A 15,120-nucleotide genomic window follows, 5' to 3' on the forward strand; every position below is an offset into this window, starting at 1 on the left:
CCTAGTTGAGAAATAAACAGTATGAAAACAAAAACAAGAAGTTTGGATTAAAAGGAGAGATTAAATAGTAGCTAAAGAGAAATTCTCTACTTGTTTCAGTTTTTATTAGATTACAGAAACATGAATAGGTTTCTATTTCAGAGGAAGAAATTTTTTTAAAAGGTAAAATGCCAGACAGAGAAAAGTATGAACGATGTTGCTGAGATAATGGGGTAGACAAGCAAGTGGGCAGGCCATCACCAGTAAGTGGGTGGCCTTGAAAAACAAGGCCCTCAGGGAGGAAATAAGGCTTTTCTTTGTAGGGAAGGTAGAAGACAGTGAAAGTTTCCTAAGGACATTTGTTGGGGACCATTTTGTGTGGTATTGGAGACTGTAGCCCCGAGCGAGCAAGGCCTTGCCTGTAAGTCTCGACTGGAATGCCGGGAATGCAGGTGGCAGGCACTACCTGATACTAACACTGACAGTTACTGTGGGAAATCAGGCCTGAAGACTACATTGTATCCTTTGAGGCTTGCTTTGCTTTGCTATAGCTCTGCTGGTATATGCTAGATGTTTAAGTTCAAAGCATAAGGAGTGAAATTCTTATCTCATGAGATACGCATGTCTAACAGACCCTGACCTGAGGCACATCTCTGTGTTTCTTCAATTGTCATTTATAAATAATATCAGTTTTTTATAACTATAGCCTTTGGACATTTATTGATGAGCTATGCAAGTATGCTGTATATCCCTGCACATCCAATCCCAATAAAAGCCATTTTGGAGAAGGGCTTGGGGCTTTCTCCACTAGAGGGAATCACCACCCTCTTTCCCACCAGAACAACAGATTGTGTCAGGACAACTTATTCTCATCCGTGGCCAGGAGAGCTCTGCGGGATGGAGCATCCCATAGACATTAACTGTCCTGATGACCCAGGAGATAAGATTGGCTACTGAGAATGAGCAGAATAGGAAAACGGGGGTCGTGTAAAGAGTGCCAAAGGTTTGTAAGAGTTAAGAAAAGTAAGAAAGCAGATGACCGAAGACAAGTAAATGACAGTACCATTAAGCATACATACACACCATATAATATTTTAAAATGCACTTTTGTCACTGGGCTATCACCTGGGAAACCCTACTGGTCCCAAATATCTAAACTATGTCACAAGCTATGCTTGCTTACAGGAACTAAGGTAAACTGCTAAAGGTAAACCATGGCATCTGCTGACAGCTTAAGCAGGCAGCTCACCTGCAGAACCAGCCAGCTCCAGATTGCTAGAAGCAGAATCCCTCTCTCCCCCTTTCACCTCTGAAGAACTTGTCTTCATTACCTTACTAAAAATCATGTCTGGGGGGAGAAACGCACATTGCCAGGCACAATTAGTGCCATGTGCAAACCAAACCTTCAGGACTGTGCATACCCCAACTTTGCCCAGTTGTTGGCCCTTTTCTAAGAACTCTCCACCCTTATCACTGCCCCTGATCCCACCACATACTCTGAATGCTTTGCAGGCTCCTGAACCTCCCCAATTCAGGGAAAAGGTGCTTTTAGAGCATGAGTTCACCCTCCTCCATTCCTTGATGAAAGAGTACAGTTTCTGCTCTGCTTTACCAGACTCCACCCCGTTCCATTGGTGTGAGACGCACGCACTTAGCAAGCAGAAGGACCTTTGTTTGGGTCCCCAACTCAGAAGTTGATTGAGTACACTTTTAACCATTGTTCTTAAAACTAGGTGAGGGACTTCTGCCTTTGATCAAGATGGAGTAACAGGGACCAGAGTTACCATTCTATCTAAAACAATCAAAAAACCAAAACACGCTTAACATCAGGCAATAAAGACACAGTGTTCCTTAGTATCATGCACTAAATAAAGACAGTGTTCCCTGAGAGACAAAAAATAAATGAGGTAAACCCTACCATCACCACAGTTAATTTCCCAGCAGGCATCTCCTGCTTCTGGCAGAAAGAATGGGAAGAGACCCTTCTACTCCTACTGTCCTGGAGACCAGGAACACAGAGGCCCTAGAGTACATAGGACAGAATACAAGAGAGGAGAGAGCTACATAAAGAGAGAAATGCAGAAATCTGCAAATGGTTCATCTTGAGTATTCAGTAAAACACTAATCAGCAGATGCATGTAGGGAAATTTCCGGAGTCGGGAGAAAAAACTCTGCAAAGGTTTAGAGAGACACACCTGTTAAACAAAACTGGTAAGAGTACCTGTTCCCAAAAGCCAGGCTGGAAAACCTGAAATTCAGTACTTGGTAAAGTGCCTAGAAGAGTTGGGCCTCAGTAGTGGGAAATAATTAGCCCCAGACTAAACACTGCCCAGGTTCCTTTCTAGAAAGAAAAGACTCAATAGGACCAAAATGTTTCTAAGTAACTTGACAGTATCCAGAATAAGAATAGTAGTTACAGAGAGATAAAAGTATCCAGTACCAAAAAAAGCAAAATTTATGTCCGATACTCAATCAAAATTGTAAGACATGCAAAAAGTAGGAAAAAATATCTATGACAAGAAAATCCAATCATCCAGACCCAGAATTGACACAAATGACCAAATTAGCAGATAAGTAAAAGTTTCCATTCCAGTCCCACTCCCTAGAGTTACACTCTCTGAATATTTGTGTGACTTGGGATGAAGTTTACGTTATACAGTTTCTACTATAAATGTGATAAATCAAATGTGCTACACGCTAGTATTGGAATGTGTAATACCTAAAGGTTTAAAATTTTGCAAGTATGCTAAAGGCTATTTTGTGGTACATTTGTGTCATATCGAGAGTAGAAATATTCAAAATACAAATTAAATGTAATTCAAGAAATAAAATACTGACTATAACAACTCCAAGATATTTTTAGGTTTTAAAGTGATAAAATACATTTTTAATGAATGCTCGAAAGCAGCTACACTGCAACAGCCATAAATGAGCTTTAATATTTGCTTTCTTTTACTCTAAAAACTGAGGTTTTAATAAATTTTGTAATTATCTTACATATTTTGTGGGAACATTTATTCTTGTATTTTCTTACTGGTACATTAGCAATTGTATGCCATTAAACATAATTGGCTTACAATGTGAAGAAAACTTCATGACGACAATTGTTCTTATGAAAACCAATTACTTTCACAGATGAAGTGGAAAACTACTAAAATGCTATGTTTATCTCATAGTACATCTAAATACTTTAAAATTTACCTTCTAAAATCATGAATTTTAACTTTCAAGCTGCTTATGTAGTTGGAAAACTTAGCAATTATTGAATCAAAGACATAGATATACAGATGTTATTTCACTATTATTTTACCTTTCTTATATGCTTGGAAAAATAGTGTGACCATAGCTTGCAGCTAAAATACTTCCTATAGAAAAAGCTTTAGCATGAACACTTACATTACAAAAGGAAGGTTTAAGCTAATAATCTCAAATACACTTAATAAACAAGAAAATGAACAAATCAAAGTGTAAAAATAAATCATATACATAACAGCAGAATTCAATAAAATTGAAAACAGAGAAAATAGAGAGAAAAATCAATGTAACCAAATATTGGTTTCTGAGAAGATGAATAAAATTAATCAACCTCGAGTCATAATGATTAGGAGAAAAGACAACAAATTAACGACACCAAGAATGAGACATGGAACACCACATCAGATTTCACAGACATTCGAAAGGTAGTACGGATGCATAAAGCAACTTTATGCCAATAAATGAGAAAACTTCAATGAACTGGAAAAATCCCTTGAAAGACATAAACTACTAAAGCTCATTCAAGTACAAATAAATGAGATTTCTGCCAAGAGGAAGGCATAGGTAGACACACTGTGCCTCCTCGCACAACCAAAAAATGGACAACAAATTGAAAAAGAAAAAACAACCAGAACTGACAGAAAATCGAACTGTATGGAAGTCCAACAACCAAGGAGTTAAAGAAGAAACATTCATCCAGATGGGTAGGAGGCAGGGAGACTGACAGCCAGGGCAGAGAGGACTCACAACAAGGCGGTGGCTGGCGGAGAGGGTGGTTTCACATTTGTGTGCAGATAAACTGGGAGGAACAACTGGGGAGTGAGACAGACTGTGCAACCCAGGGTCCCAGCATGGGAGAATAAAGCCTCAAAACCTTTGACTGTAAAAATGTGTGAGGGGGGAGAAACTCTCAGCCTCACAGGAGAGTTTGTTGGAGAGACCCACAAGGTCCTAGAATGTACACAGGCCCACCCACCCAGGAATCAGCACCAGAAAGGCCCAATTTGTTTGTGGGTAGTAAGAGAAGTGACTGAAAGCCAGCAGAGAGTGGAGCAAGCTGCACTGTTCCCTCTCGGACCCCTCCCCCACCAACAGCAGCACAACACAACAACTTGGGTTGCCCCACCCTGGTGAACACCTAAGGCTCCTCCCCTTACTACATAATAGGCTCATGGAGACAAAAAAAACAATGGCCCAAATGAAAGAAAAGATCAAAGCTCCAGAAAAAAATACAACTAAGTGATGAAGAGATAGCCAACGTATCAGATGCTGAGTTCAAAACACTGGTAATCAGGAAGCTCACTGAATGGTTGAGTATGGTTGCAAAATAGAGGAAAAAACCAAAGGCTATGAATACTGAAATAAAGGAAAATGTACAGGGAACCAACAGTGACACGAAGGCTCCTGAACTCAAAACAATGGTTTGGAGCAGAAGGAAGAAAGAAAGATTCAACCAGAACAGAATAAAGAAACAAGAATTCAAAAAAAATGAGGAGAGGCTGAGGAACCTCCAGGACAACTTTAAACGTTCCAATATCTGAATCATGGGGGTGCCAAAAGGAGAAGAGGAAGAGCAAGAAATTGAAAACTTATTTGAACAAATAATGAAGGAAAACTTCTCCAATCTGGGAAAGGATATAGAATTTCAGGAAGTCCAAGAAGTTCAGGGAGTCCCAAAGTAGCTGGATCCAAGGAGGAACATAACAAGGCACATCATAATTACATTACCCAAGATTAAAGATGAGGAGAGAATCTTAAAAGCAGCAAGAAAAATGGAGACAGTTACCTACAAAGAAGTTCCCATAAGACTATCAGCTGATTTTTCAAAAGAAACCTTGTAGGCAAGAAAGGGTTGGAAAGACATATTTGAAGTCAGGAAAGGCAAGTACCTACATCCAAGATTGCTCTATCCAGCAAAGCTATCATTTAGAATGGAAGGGCAGATAAAGTGCTTCCCAGAGAAGGTCAAGTTAAAGGAGTTCATCATAACCAAGCCCTTATTATATGAAATATTAAAGGGACTTATCTAAGAAAAAGATAAATATGAACAGTAAAATGACAACAACTCACAAGTATTAACAACCGAACCTAACAAAAACCCAAAAACAAAACCAAATTAAGCAGACAACTGGAACAGGAATAGAATCACAGAAATGGAGATCACATGGAGGGTCATCAGTGGGGGAGTGGGAGGGGGATAGAAGAGGAAAAGGTACAGGGAATAAGTAGCATAAATGGTAGGCAGAAAATAGGGGGAGGTTAAAAATAGTATAGGAAATATAGAAGCCAGGGAACTTATATGTATGACCCATTTAGACATGAACTAAATGGGGGGTATTTGGGTGGAAGGGGGTGTGCAGGACGTAGGGGAGTAAAGGGGGGGGTGGGAAATGGGACAACAGTAATAGCATGATCAATAAAATATATTTTAAAAAACAAATAAATGAAATAATCCTGTACCTATGAAAAAAGTTGAAATTGTAGTTAAAACCTTACCATAAAGAAAATTCAGGCCCAAGTGACTTCTTCGGTGAATTCTACCAAAGATTTAAGGACAAAATAATACCAATTCTACACAAGCTGCTTGAGAAAATTAAAAAGGATGGAATATTTCCCAACATAATTTCTTAGGTTTTCATTTCCCTGATACTAACACTGCAAAAAGACATTACAAAAAAACTAAAGATCAATAGCTCATAAATACAGAATCAAAACACCTTAAACCTTTTGTTAAGCAATTTGAACTCAACAACATATAAAGAGGATAATGCATCACGATCATGTGTGGCTTCTCCAAGAATGAAATCAATGTGACTTATAATATTAACAGACTAATATAACTAAAACCATTTGATCATCTGAATGGATGCAGAAAAGCATTGAAAAAAATCAACAACTTTCCAAATAAAAACTCTTAAACAACAAGAAATAGAAAGGAACTTTATCCTGATTAAGGATATCATTGAAAAATATGCAGTTAAGATTTTATAAACATTAACTGATGGTAAACAGGTAAAAACTACTTCAATTCTACACTATATCGGAGGAATCAGCCAGTGTATTAAAGAAAAAAAACAATAAAAGGAAGCTAGATTGGAAAAGAAGTAAACTGCCTTTATTTGTAGACCATATGATCATCAATATAGAAAATTCTTTTTTAAAATCTCCAAAAATTATTAGATCTAATAAGTAAGGTTAGCAAAGTCAAGGATACAAAGCCAGTATATGAAAAAATCAAGTGTATTTTTATATTGTAACAATGGACAATTGTAAATTTTAAAAACAATATTAATAACAGCTTCAAAAGATATGAAATCATAATAAATTTAAGAACAGATCTGCTCGACCTGCAGACTGAAAACTATACAACACTGATAAGAGAAAATGTAAAAAACCCAGGTCGACAGTAAGATACAGCACACACGTGGACCAGTAGACTCCATATTGGTTAAACGTCAATTCATCACAAATTGCTCTATGGAGTCAGGGCAATCCTAATCGAACTCCCAGGAGGCATTTTTATAGGAACAACAACTGTATTCTGAAATATCTATGAAAATGTGAAGTACACAGAATAAGCAAAATTATTTTGATGAAGAAGATAAAATAGGACAACTTACTCTATAGTAATTAAAATCATATGGTATTTATACAAATGTAGACATGCAAAAAAATGGAACAAAACAGAGTCTATAAGTTTTACTTATATATAATCACACAATTTTCAACAAAAGCACCAGGGTTTTTGAAGAGGCAGAGTATACCCTTTTAGATCCACATGCAAAGAAATGAACCTTAACCCATATATCGTATTCAAAAATAAACTACAAATGAACCTAGTAAAAGTTCTAGAATAAAATATAGGAGGAAATAGCTCTGGCCTTGATCAGAGAAAGATTTCTTAAATCAAAAATTCCCCCCACAAATTATAAAAGAAAGATTGATAAATGTGACTTTACCAAAATTAAAACTGTTGTCATTTGGAAAATATTGTTAAGAAAATGAACAGGCAAACCACACACAAGGTCTGTAAAACACACCTCTGAGAAAGAACTTTGAGTCTAGAATATATAAAGATCTCTTAAGACTTAAGAGAACAAGCAATAAACAAAAAAATAAATTTATTAAAAGCCAACAATTTTGACAAACATGTAACCAAACTAATAGAATTTTTTGCTTAAAATTGGTCAATTTTACTGTATATAAATTATATCTCAGAAAAAGCTCACTAACACAGATGCACAGTGGAGGGAGATGTGCAGTATTCTCCGAGTACATGGAGTACATCAGCCCTAAATAAACCTTCTCCTTAAGTTCTGTTTGGCCACACATTTCAGGAAAACCTCTTCCACGGCCAATGCCTTGCTGCACACTGCTTTAGAAACAGAAGTAGGGAGGGAGGGAGGGAGTTTGGTTGATTCAACCTATGTTTTCAGTGACTAAATAATGTTAAATACTAGGCACTTTCAGTAAAAGTTTGTGAATAAAATTTAACTACATACAAACTCTCAAAATGCTTTAAAAAAGCCTAGGTACCTTCAACACTCTTACGTTCAGTGATTATATTAGCTAGTTTGTATATTTCATTGTTCAGAACTACCCTGTACAACTATTTCATGGCAAAAACAAATTAAGAAAGTTTTCCAGATCATATTTGGAGAGGCAGCTTTTAATTCATGATGCAGGTATTTTATCTGTTCATTCATTAAGTCTTCACGTTGAACTATAAGAAAAAAACTATAAAGTCTCTCATTTTAATATTTTTTTAGTTAGGAAAATAATTCTATAAGTATTAACTAAATTCTTCAGTATCAATTGCTTTACACCCTTTATACACAGGAAAATTCATACAAAATTACGGAGAATTAACTTATTATTTGGAGAATTTCATTCAAGATAGTATTAGAAAAGGTAAAAAATTAACTTACTGCTTAGAAAACTAAATATATGGCTAACTTAAGAAGCCACATTAGCCTGGAGTTTTAAAAAGATATGTTTTATAAACCAATGGAGGAAAACTTCTTGACATTAAATTGTAAAGTAACTAACCAACTTTGAAATGAATTTGCAGAATAAATAGTGTACTTACAATTTGTTGCCATTTGAAATTGAGAATGAAGTGCCTGAGTCACCGAATTCCAAAATGTGTATAAAATTTCAGACTGTCCATCCTGTGACCCAAAAAAGGGATGTATTCATTAATTTAAATATATATATATATATATATATATATATATAATGGATAAGATGTAATGTGGAAATTTAATTAAAATGTATTGAAAGAAAAATTTCTAAGACATCCATCAAACCACACAGTTATGAAGTAACTAAGGAGAAATATACAGATGACTGAAATCGTGTTCCACGTGCAGGTGTTTAGGCAGCCGTCATCCCGCTCTGGTACCTAACGAGCCGTGTGAGCCTGGGCACTGCTCACTCACTCTGGGCCTCCCTCCCACCCAGGAAGTGGAGACAGTAACAGCAGCTACACTGCAGGGTTATTACAGAGGTTCAAGAAGTCTACAAAAGTTAAGCCTTATTAACCCCTAGTGAATATTAGTTATTGCAATTTTTAATGCCACCATTCCATGTAAAAAAGGCAACTTCTGTGACAACAATAAAATGATGGACAAAACACGCTTATCCTAAGAATCCAGGACATCATTCATCCATTACAAAGGAGAACTGCATGAAATATAGATACAGGGTTTTTTTTTTTAAGTATCATTTGTTAAATCAAGACAAAGTACTTTAATACTGTTAAAACAGAACTATACTTCTAGAAACTTTACCAAGTACTTTTAAGGTACTTTTACACATGTGTGGTGTACAATATCAAATTGCCAATACTCTACTTTTCAAGTACAAAAATGACAATTTCACATGGTTCACCCTAATAATATCCATGCAATTTGTCTAATGCTCACATATGACTACTGTCATAAAAAAGAATAATTAGAAAATTTGTTAATTTTATTTTTGCACTTGCAAGAAAAGAAATTCTAATTTTCAAGGATATAAAAGAAGAAAATGACCAGCAAAAAATACTGATTTCTCACTTTTATACCTATGCACACTTCTATATTCATTGTAATTTGTTTCTTTTTTTTAAATACATCTTTTGCTTTGATTTCTGGGTACAGTACATCTTTAAAACGGCAAATCAAGCAACTCTTAATTTCTTATGCAAAGATTTAGGTCCCCAAGATTTTAAACAATATGTGCACTATGTATCATGCACTTAAGTACACGGGTTTCATCTTATTAAAGAACTACTGTAATACAGCACATTACCAGAACAAAGGACAAAATCCACACGATCATCTCAAGTGATGCACAAAAAAGCGTTCAATAAAATTCAACGCCCTTTCATGATAAAACCACTGAACAAGCTAGGAACAGAGGAAATTACCACATCGCAGTAACGGCGATCGATGAAAGCTCACAGCTAACATCCTGACAGTAAAAAGCTAAAATCTTATTATCCTCCAGACCTGGACAATTTGATGACTATACGTACTTTCACACACACACACATACACACACTTGAAGAAAACTACAGGGTCAATGTTGTGTACGAATCAAGTGTAAAAATCTCAGATATGAAAGCAAATTTATTTCAACAGTGTATTAAAATTATTATTTTAAATATCTACCTAAACACGTAGAAGTTAGGTCAGCAATGTAAATACCATTTAATCTTATTAAGTCTATTAATATAATAGCCTAGTGTCTCCAGTAAAGAAACCTACAGTGGAGTGAACAATTATTAAAAAAACATATTATATAAATATAACTTCCTGAATAAAATAGAAAAATACAAAGATATATAAAAAATCATTTCACCTACAATTTCAAATCAAATTATCCTGTCAAATAATTGCTCCTAAGCATGTTGAAATAAAATTTATTTAACTAGACTTTAACAGTTCAAATAGATTTCAACTGGAAGGATAGTTGACATTAACCTATTTACAATCTCTGCCCAGTACTGTCTTACTTTCTTCCTTAGCCCATTTGGGCTGCTATGACAAAAATATCATAAGCTGGGTGGCTTGTAAACAGCAGAAATTTCTTTCTCACAGTTCTAGAAGCTCCAAGTCTCACATCAAGGTGTTGGCAGATCTTGTGTCTGGTGAGGACCTGCTTCGTCACCGATGGCTGTCTTCTCACTGTAACCTCATGTGGTGGAAGGGGCAGCTCTCTGGGTCTCTTGCATAAGGGTACCAACCCCATATTTATGGGGCTTCAACATAAGAGTTTTAGGGGACACAAACATTCAGACCACAGCACTTTGTGAACTTCAATGCAATCAACACTATCGGATCAAGTCTGCAATACGTCTGCAATTTAAAACAACTTCTTGGCCTTGTTTCTTAGTTGTAAATACAACCAATAGAAATAATTTCAACTTTCGATAAGGTGAAATTTGGACCTTTGAGTGAGATCAATAACTGGAAATTAAAACCAAAACCAGATATATTTTATACATATAAATAGAATAAACATAAAATATACAGGAATACTAAAACATTTATGTTTGAATGAATGTGTTATTTAGAATTATAACTTGGTCTTTGCTTTTGTCACTGATTTTGACATCACTAAATATATAAAGAGAAACTTAGAATGATAATACTTACAAAGAACAGATTTCAAGGCATATACCATTTAGTTTCTCTATCTTTATAACACAGAACTAACCACAGATTTCCTCTCTCAAATATATCTGATAGTCTTACTGCATACAATATAAGGTCCAAAACTTCAAGGTAAAGTTCTTGAATTAGGTGTGGTGGAAGGGTATGTGGGTGTGTGTGGCTGAAGTAAGATAACCTTGACTTAAATTCAAGGTCTGCCACTTATTGGCTCTGTAATGATGGGTGGGTATGGTGCTTCATCTTCCAAAGCTTGTAAACTATGGAAACAATAGGGATTATAATACTTTATAGAATTTACTTATTATAGATACCTTGGGCTAGAGCTTGAAGGAAGATCAGAATTCACCATACAGATAAGAAGACGAGGTGAGTAGAGCTGCGGAAAAACCATTTTCTATCCTCTGAATACATAGTGAGCATTCAGGAAAGAAGAAGGAAGTGAAATGAAAAGCAAGGCAAGTATTAGATCAAGTAGTGTCTTAATTTACCAAGCAAGCACCAGTCCAACATTTAAGGGTTTTAATGAGCAAACAGAACAGTTAAGCTTGTGTTTTATGTAAATCATGAATAGTACGTGAGGAGGTCATGAGCCTGCAGGCAACAAGATCAGTTATGAATTTTATTTAAAAAAACTGATAGGAAATGATGAGCAGGCAAATATTTACAAAAGATTAGGACTAGATGCATCTGTGTAGGAATAACAGGGGTGTCCAACCCACAGCCCAAGATGGCTATGAATGTGGCCCAACACACAATTGTAAATTTACTTAAAATCTTTGTTTTGGCTGATCAGTTTTCGTTAGTGTTTGTGTATGTAATGTGTGGCCCAAGACACTTCTTCTTCTTCCAATGTGGCTGGCCCAGAGACATGAAAAGGGTGGACACCCCTGGTGGAAGATATAACCAAAATGTTCTTTCGGAAGAGGCAGGAGGTGGACAGAGAAAAATTTGTTCATCTTGTCTTCTTCTAGAACCCATGGGGCATACAAGTAAAGATAATCCAGTGAATGTAACCTTCTGGCTTAAGAACAAGCTCTAAGCTAAAGAAATATTTTAATGGTACCTATATTATATTTAGATGATACCTAAGTAATATTTAGATGATACTTAAATCACCTTAAAGAAAGATGATTTAGGTATCATCTGTATTTGGAGTTGGTAGAAACCGTTAGCATGTGTGAGGTTTCCATAGATCGTATGTGGCATCAGAAGAAAAGAAGCTTTAGGATGGGTCCCAGGGGAACAACTTTACTTGAAGGGTGGTAGAGGAAACACTTCAGAGTAGAGAGAGATGAGTGGGTGAAGACAGTTATTTTTTTTTAAAAAGACTGGTTAAAGCTAGTAATTGTCGCTGTCCTATAATTTGGTTCCATGTTTTGGTGTATGTTTGAAATAATATAAGTAAAATATTTTAAAAGGAGGGGTAGTTAGAAAAGGATGAATCAGTGAGGTATTGAAGAGATGGAGTATCTCCTGTGGACAAAAAAAGGGAGGGGGAAAATCTGTAATAAATCTGGTAAGTCCCGTGATCAAAGTAACCTCACAGGGTTACTTTCCTACCTGGGAAGTTCAGGGTGGATAGTCGAGCTCCAGGCATGTAACTTCTTTAGTAAAAGGTTTATCTCTGCCTTAAGCAAGCCCTGTCCATTGTTCTTGTGCATCTAGGTTAACATGCCATTGAAATGCTTGAGTAATCCTCTTTTTCAGACCCCTCAGAGGGGTAGACACCCTCAAAGGAACACATACTCAGTTGCTTATCCGGTAATCTAATCTTGCTTTCTCCCATCTTCCTTAAATCCAAATACAGTACACAAAGAAACTGCAAACTGTCATTGTCTGGATCATTTGAGATCTTGTTTCCAGGCATGTTGTTAGTTTGTCCAAAGTCTTAAAAAAAACTCTTTATGGGTTTGGACATTTCTTACATGGACATTGTGAGGGAGGAAAGCATTAAGCAGGAGTAGTTATTACCTCAGTGGAGTCAGAAGTGAGTGGAAGTGATAGGGGGACTCAAGAGTTGGAAAATTTTAGTTTAAGTAATAGCTAATAAGCTTAGTAATCAATGCGTATAAAAGCTATTGTTCCAGGAACTGAAGGTATGACCCACCCTGACTCCAGGAGACCATAAGCAGTTCCATCTTTGTGCCTCAGGAGGGCTGCAAGCAATTCAAGTCGGTATTTGAGCCGTTGTATTCCAGGGTGAGATGATGGCTGCTGAGGACACAGCTAAAGACCACTGCCCGGGGCAAGAATGCTGCAGTTTTTTAATCCAATTAAATTTTCCCCAAATTCCAAACTCCTTACCTCCACTTTATTCTCCTTATAAAAAGGGCTATTTTAGAATGAAATTTAAGACAAGTCCATTAAGGTATGAACCCGCTGTCTTCTCAGATCGCCAGCATCTGAATAAAGCGCCCACAAAGATTCAACCCCTGTCTCTGCTTATTGGGTTCGGTATGTGACAGGCAGCACAAACGTTGTCTTTTCCAATTTCAGAAGGGTTTGGTAGTTGGGTCATTAGAATGCCTCTATCAGGAACTGTTTCAGTGGAGTGCAAGCTTCATTTCACTGATTTGGGGCAACACAGAAACAAGCAAGTAGAAACAAAGTAGCTTACTGAAACCTGAGCATGAACACAAGAAAGGAAGGCAGGTATAGGACCAAAGATCAGGGTTTTGTTTTGGTCTTAGTATTAGATGGTAGACTCACAGGGTAATTAATGCCAGAGAAAGCAGAGAATTTCCTAGGAGAGGGTAAGACGTGTTGGGTTGGCCAAAAATTCCATTTAGTTTTTTCCACAAAATAAAAGATACATTTTTCACTTTCACCAACAACTTTATTGATTTGGATATTTGAGTAGGTCAGCTATCTCCTGCATAGTATCAGTTGTTTTTCTCAGTTAAAGTCTCGATTTAATCACTATCAACTTTGTGCATCGTCCAGAGAGAAATTTCCAGCACACAATTTTGCAAACCACTTTTAACACATTCGATCAATCACAGCACCTTCTCCACAGACTGCACAAATTGTTTTTTGTGTTTCATTTGTGTTAACTTTCTTGAAATAATAAAGCATAATATGTCAAAATGTTGAGCATTTCTTCCAAATATAGAATGAACAACAAAGTAGAAGGATAAATCTGAGAAAAGGAAAAGATACAATCTACCTCTACCTTTGAAATGAAAGGTGCAGATGAGGATCTGCTCAGAGAAGGAGCTTACTTATGTCAGAGTGCTTAAGTAGAGGAAGTCAGAGGGGAGCAGGGAGATTTAGCAAAAAGTCTGTCCTGAGGTCCCTGTGCAGAGATTATGTAAATAAGAGAGCCTGAGGACTTGATCAAAGATACCAAATAGAATTTTAAATTAACTCAATCATTTTCTGAATTCAAAGCAAAGGGATCCTGATGAAGCAAATACAAGGGAAAGAAAATAAATTCTCTTTACTGAAAAATAGCCTTCAGGATGAAACAGTTTGCTGTGTCTGATCACAAAAGAAGGAAGACATAGAAATTCAGTAGAGATTGCAAGACGGACACTACAGAGCAAAATGAGAAAACACATACACCCAAAAGAATTTTAGTTAAAATCAAAATGTAGGCTTTTATTATATGTATATTCTTTTTTTCTCTTTGAACAATATGTTCATGGCACAATAACATTTTGTTTTTAAAATAGGATGCTTAGGTTAAGGTGGTAGAGGGAGACAGTGAAAAGTAGTCAGATTTCAGATACCTTTTGAAGGTAGAACAGATGGACTTGTTAAAATGTATACAGTTAAATTAAAAAAAAAGATAAAATGTTAACAGAGGTTAGCTAGGTGATATAATTAAGTATGATGCTTCCTTTATTCTTTTTAAATTTTTGGAGTAATTTAGATAATTTAACTTAATTCTAAACAGAAGAATAAGATCTGGATATAAAAATTCAGTACTTAAATACATACGATAAAAATGTTTAAGTTCCTCTTCAAACTCAAATCCCTGGTCCTGTACTCTTCCCTAGAGATCACCGCTGAGCCACAGCCTCAAAGGGTTTCAACGCCCTCCATACGGCTTGCTGTCACGTTGCTCAAGTTTTCGTTTCTCTCTCCCTACTCAACCTTTCATTTCACTATGGCTCTCCAAGGAGAAAGCTAAATTAAGTAATTAATTATGTGTCTATATTGTACAATCACATAATTTACTTAATTAATTCAACTTTAAATTTTACTTAATTTCTAACTAACC

The 15,120-nt window shown here is 36.2% G+C and overlaps 1 protein-coding gene across 1 annotated transcript in view; it reads right to left on the reverse strand.

Annotated features, from left to right (window-relative positions):
* COG5 (component of oligomeric golgi complex 5) overlaps positions 1 to 15,120 on the reverse strand; it is a 333,141-nt gene that overhangs the window by 109,347 nt on the left and 208,674 nt on the right. Inside the window, exon 11 of the mRNA XM_024557957.4 lies at positions 8,324 to 8,405. Within this exon, the coding sequence (XP_024413725.2) occupies positions 8,324 to 8,405 (82 nt within the window). The remainder of the gene's footprint in view (positions 1 to 8,323; positions 8,406 to 15,120) is intronic.

Source organism: Desmodus rotundus, chromosome 6, assembly GCF_022682495.2.
Source record: "Desmodus rotundus isolate HL8 chromosome 6, HLdesRot8A.1, whole genome shotgun sequence".
NCBI classification, from domain to species: Eukaryota; Metazoa; Chordata; class Mammalia; order Chiroptera; family Phyllostomidae; genus Desmodus; species Desmodus rotundus.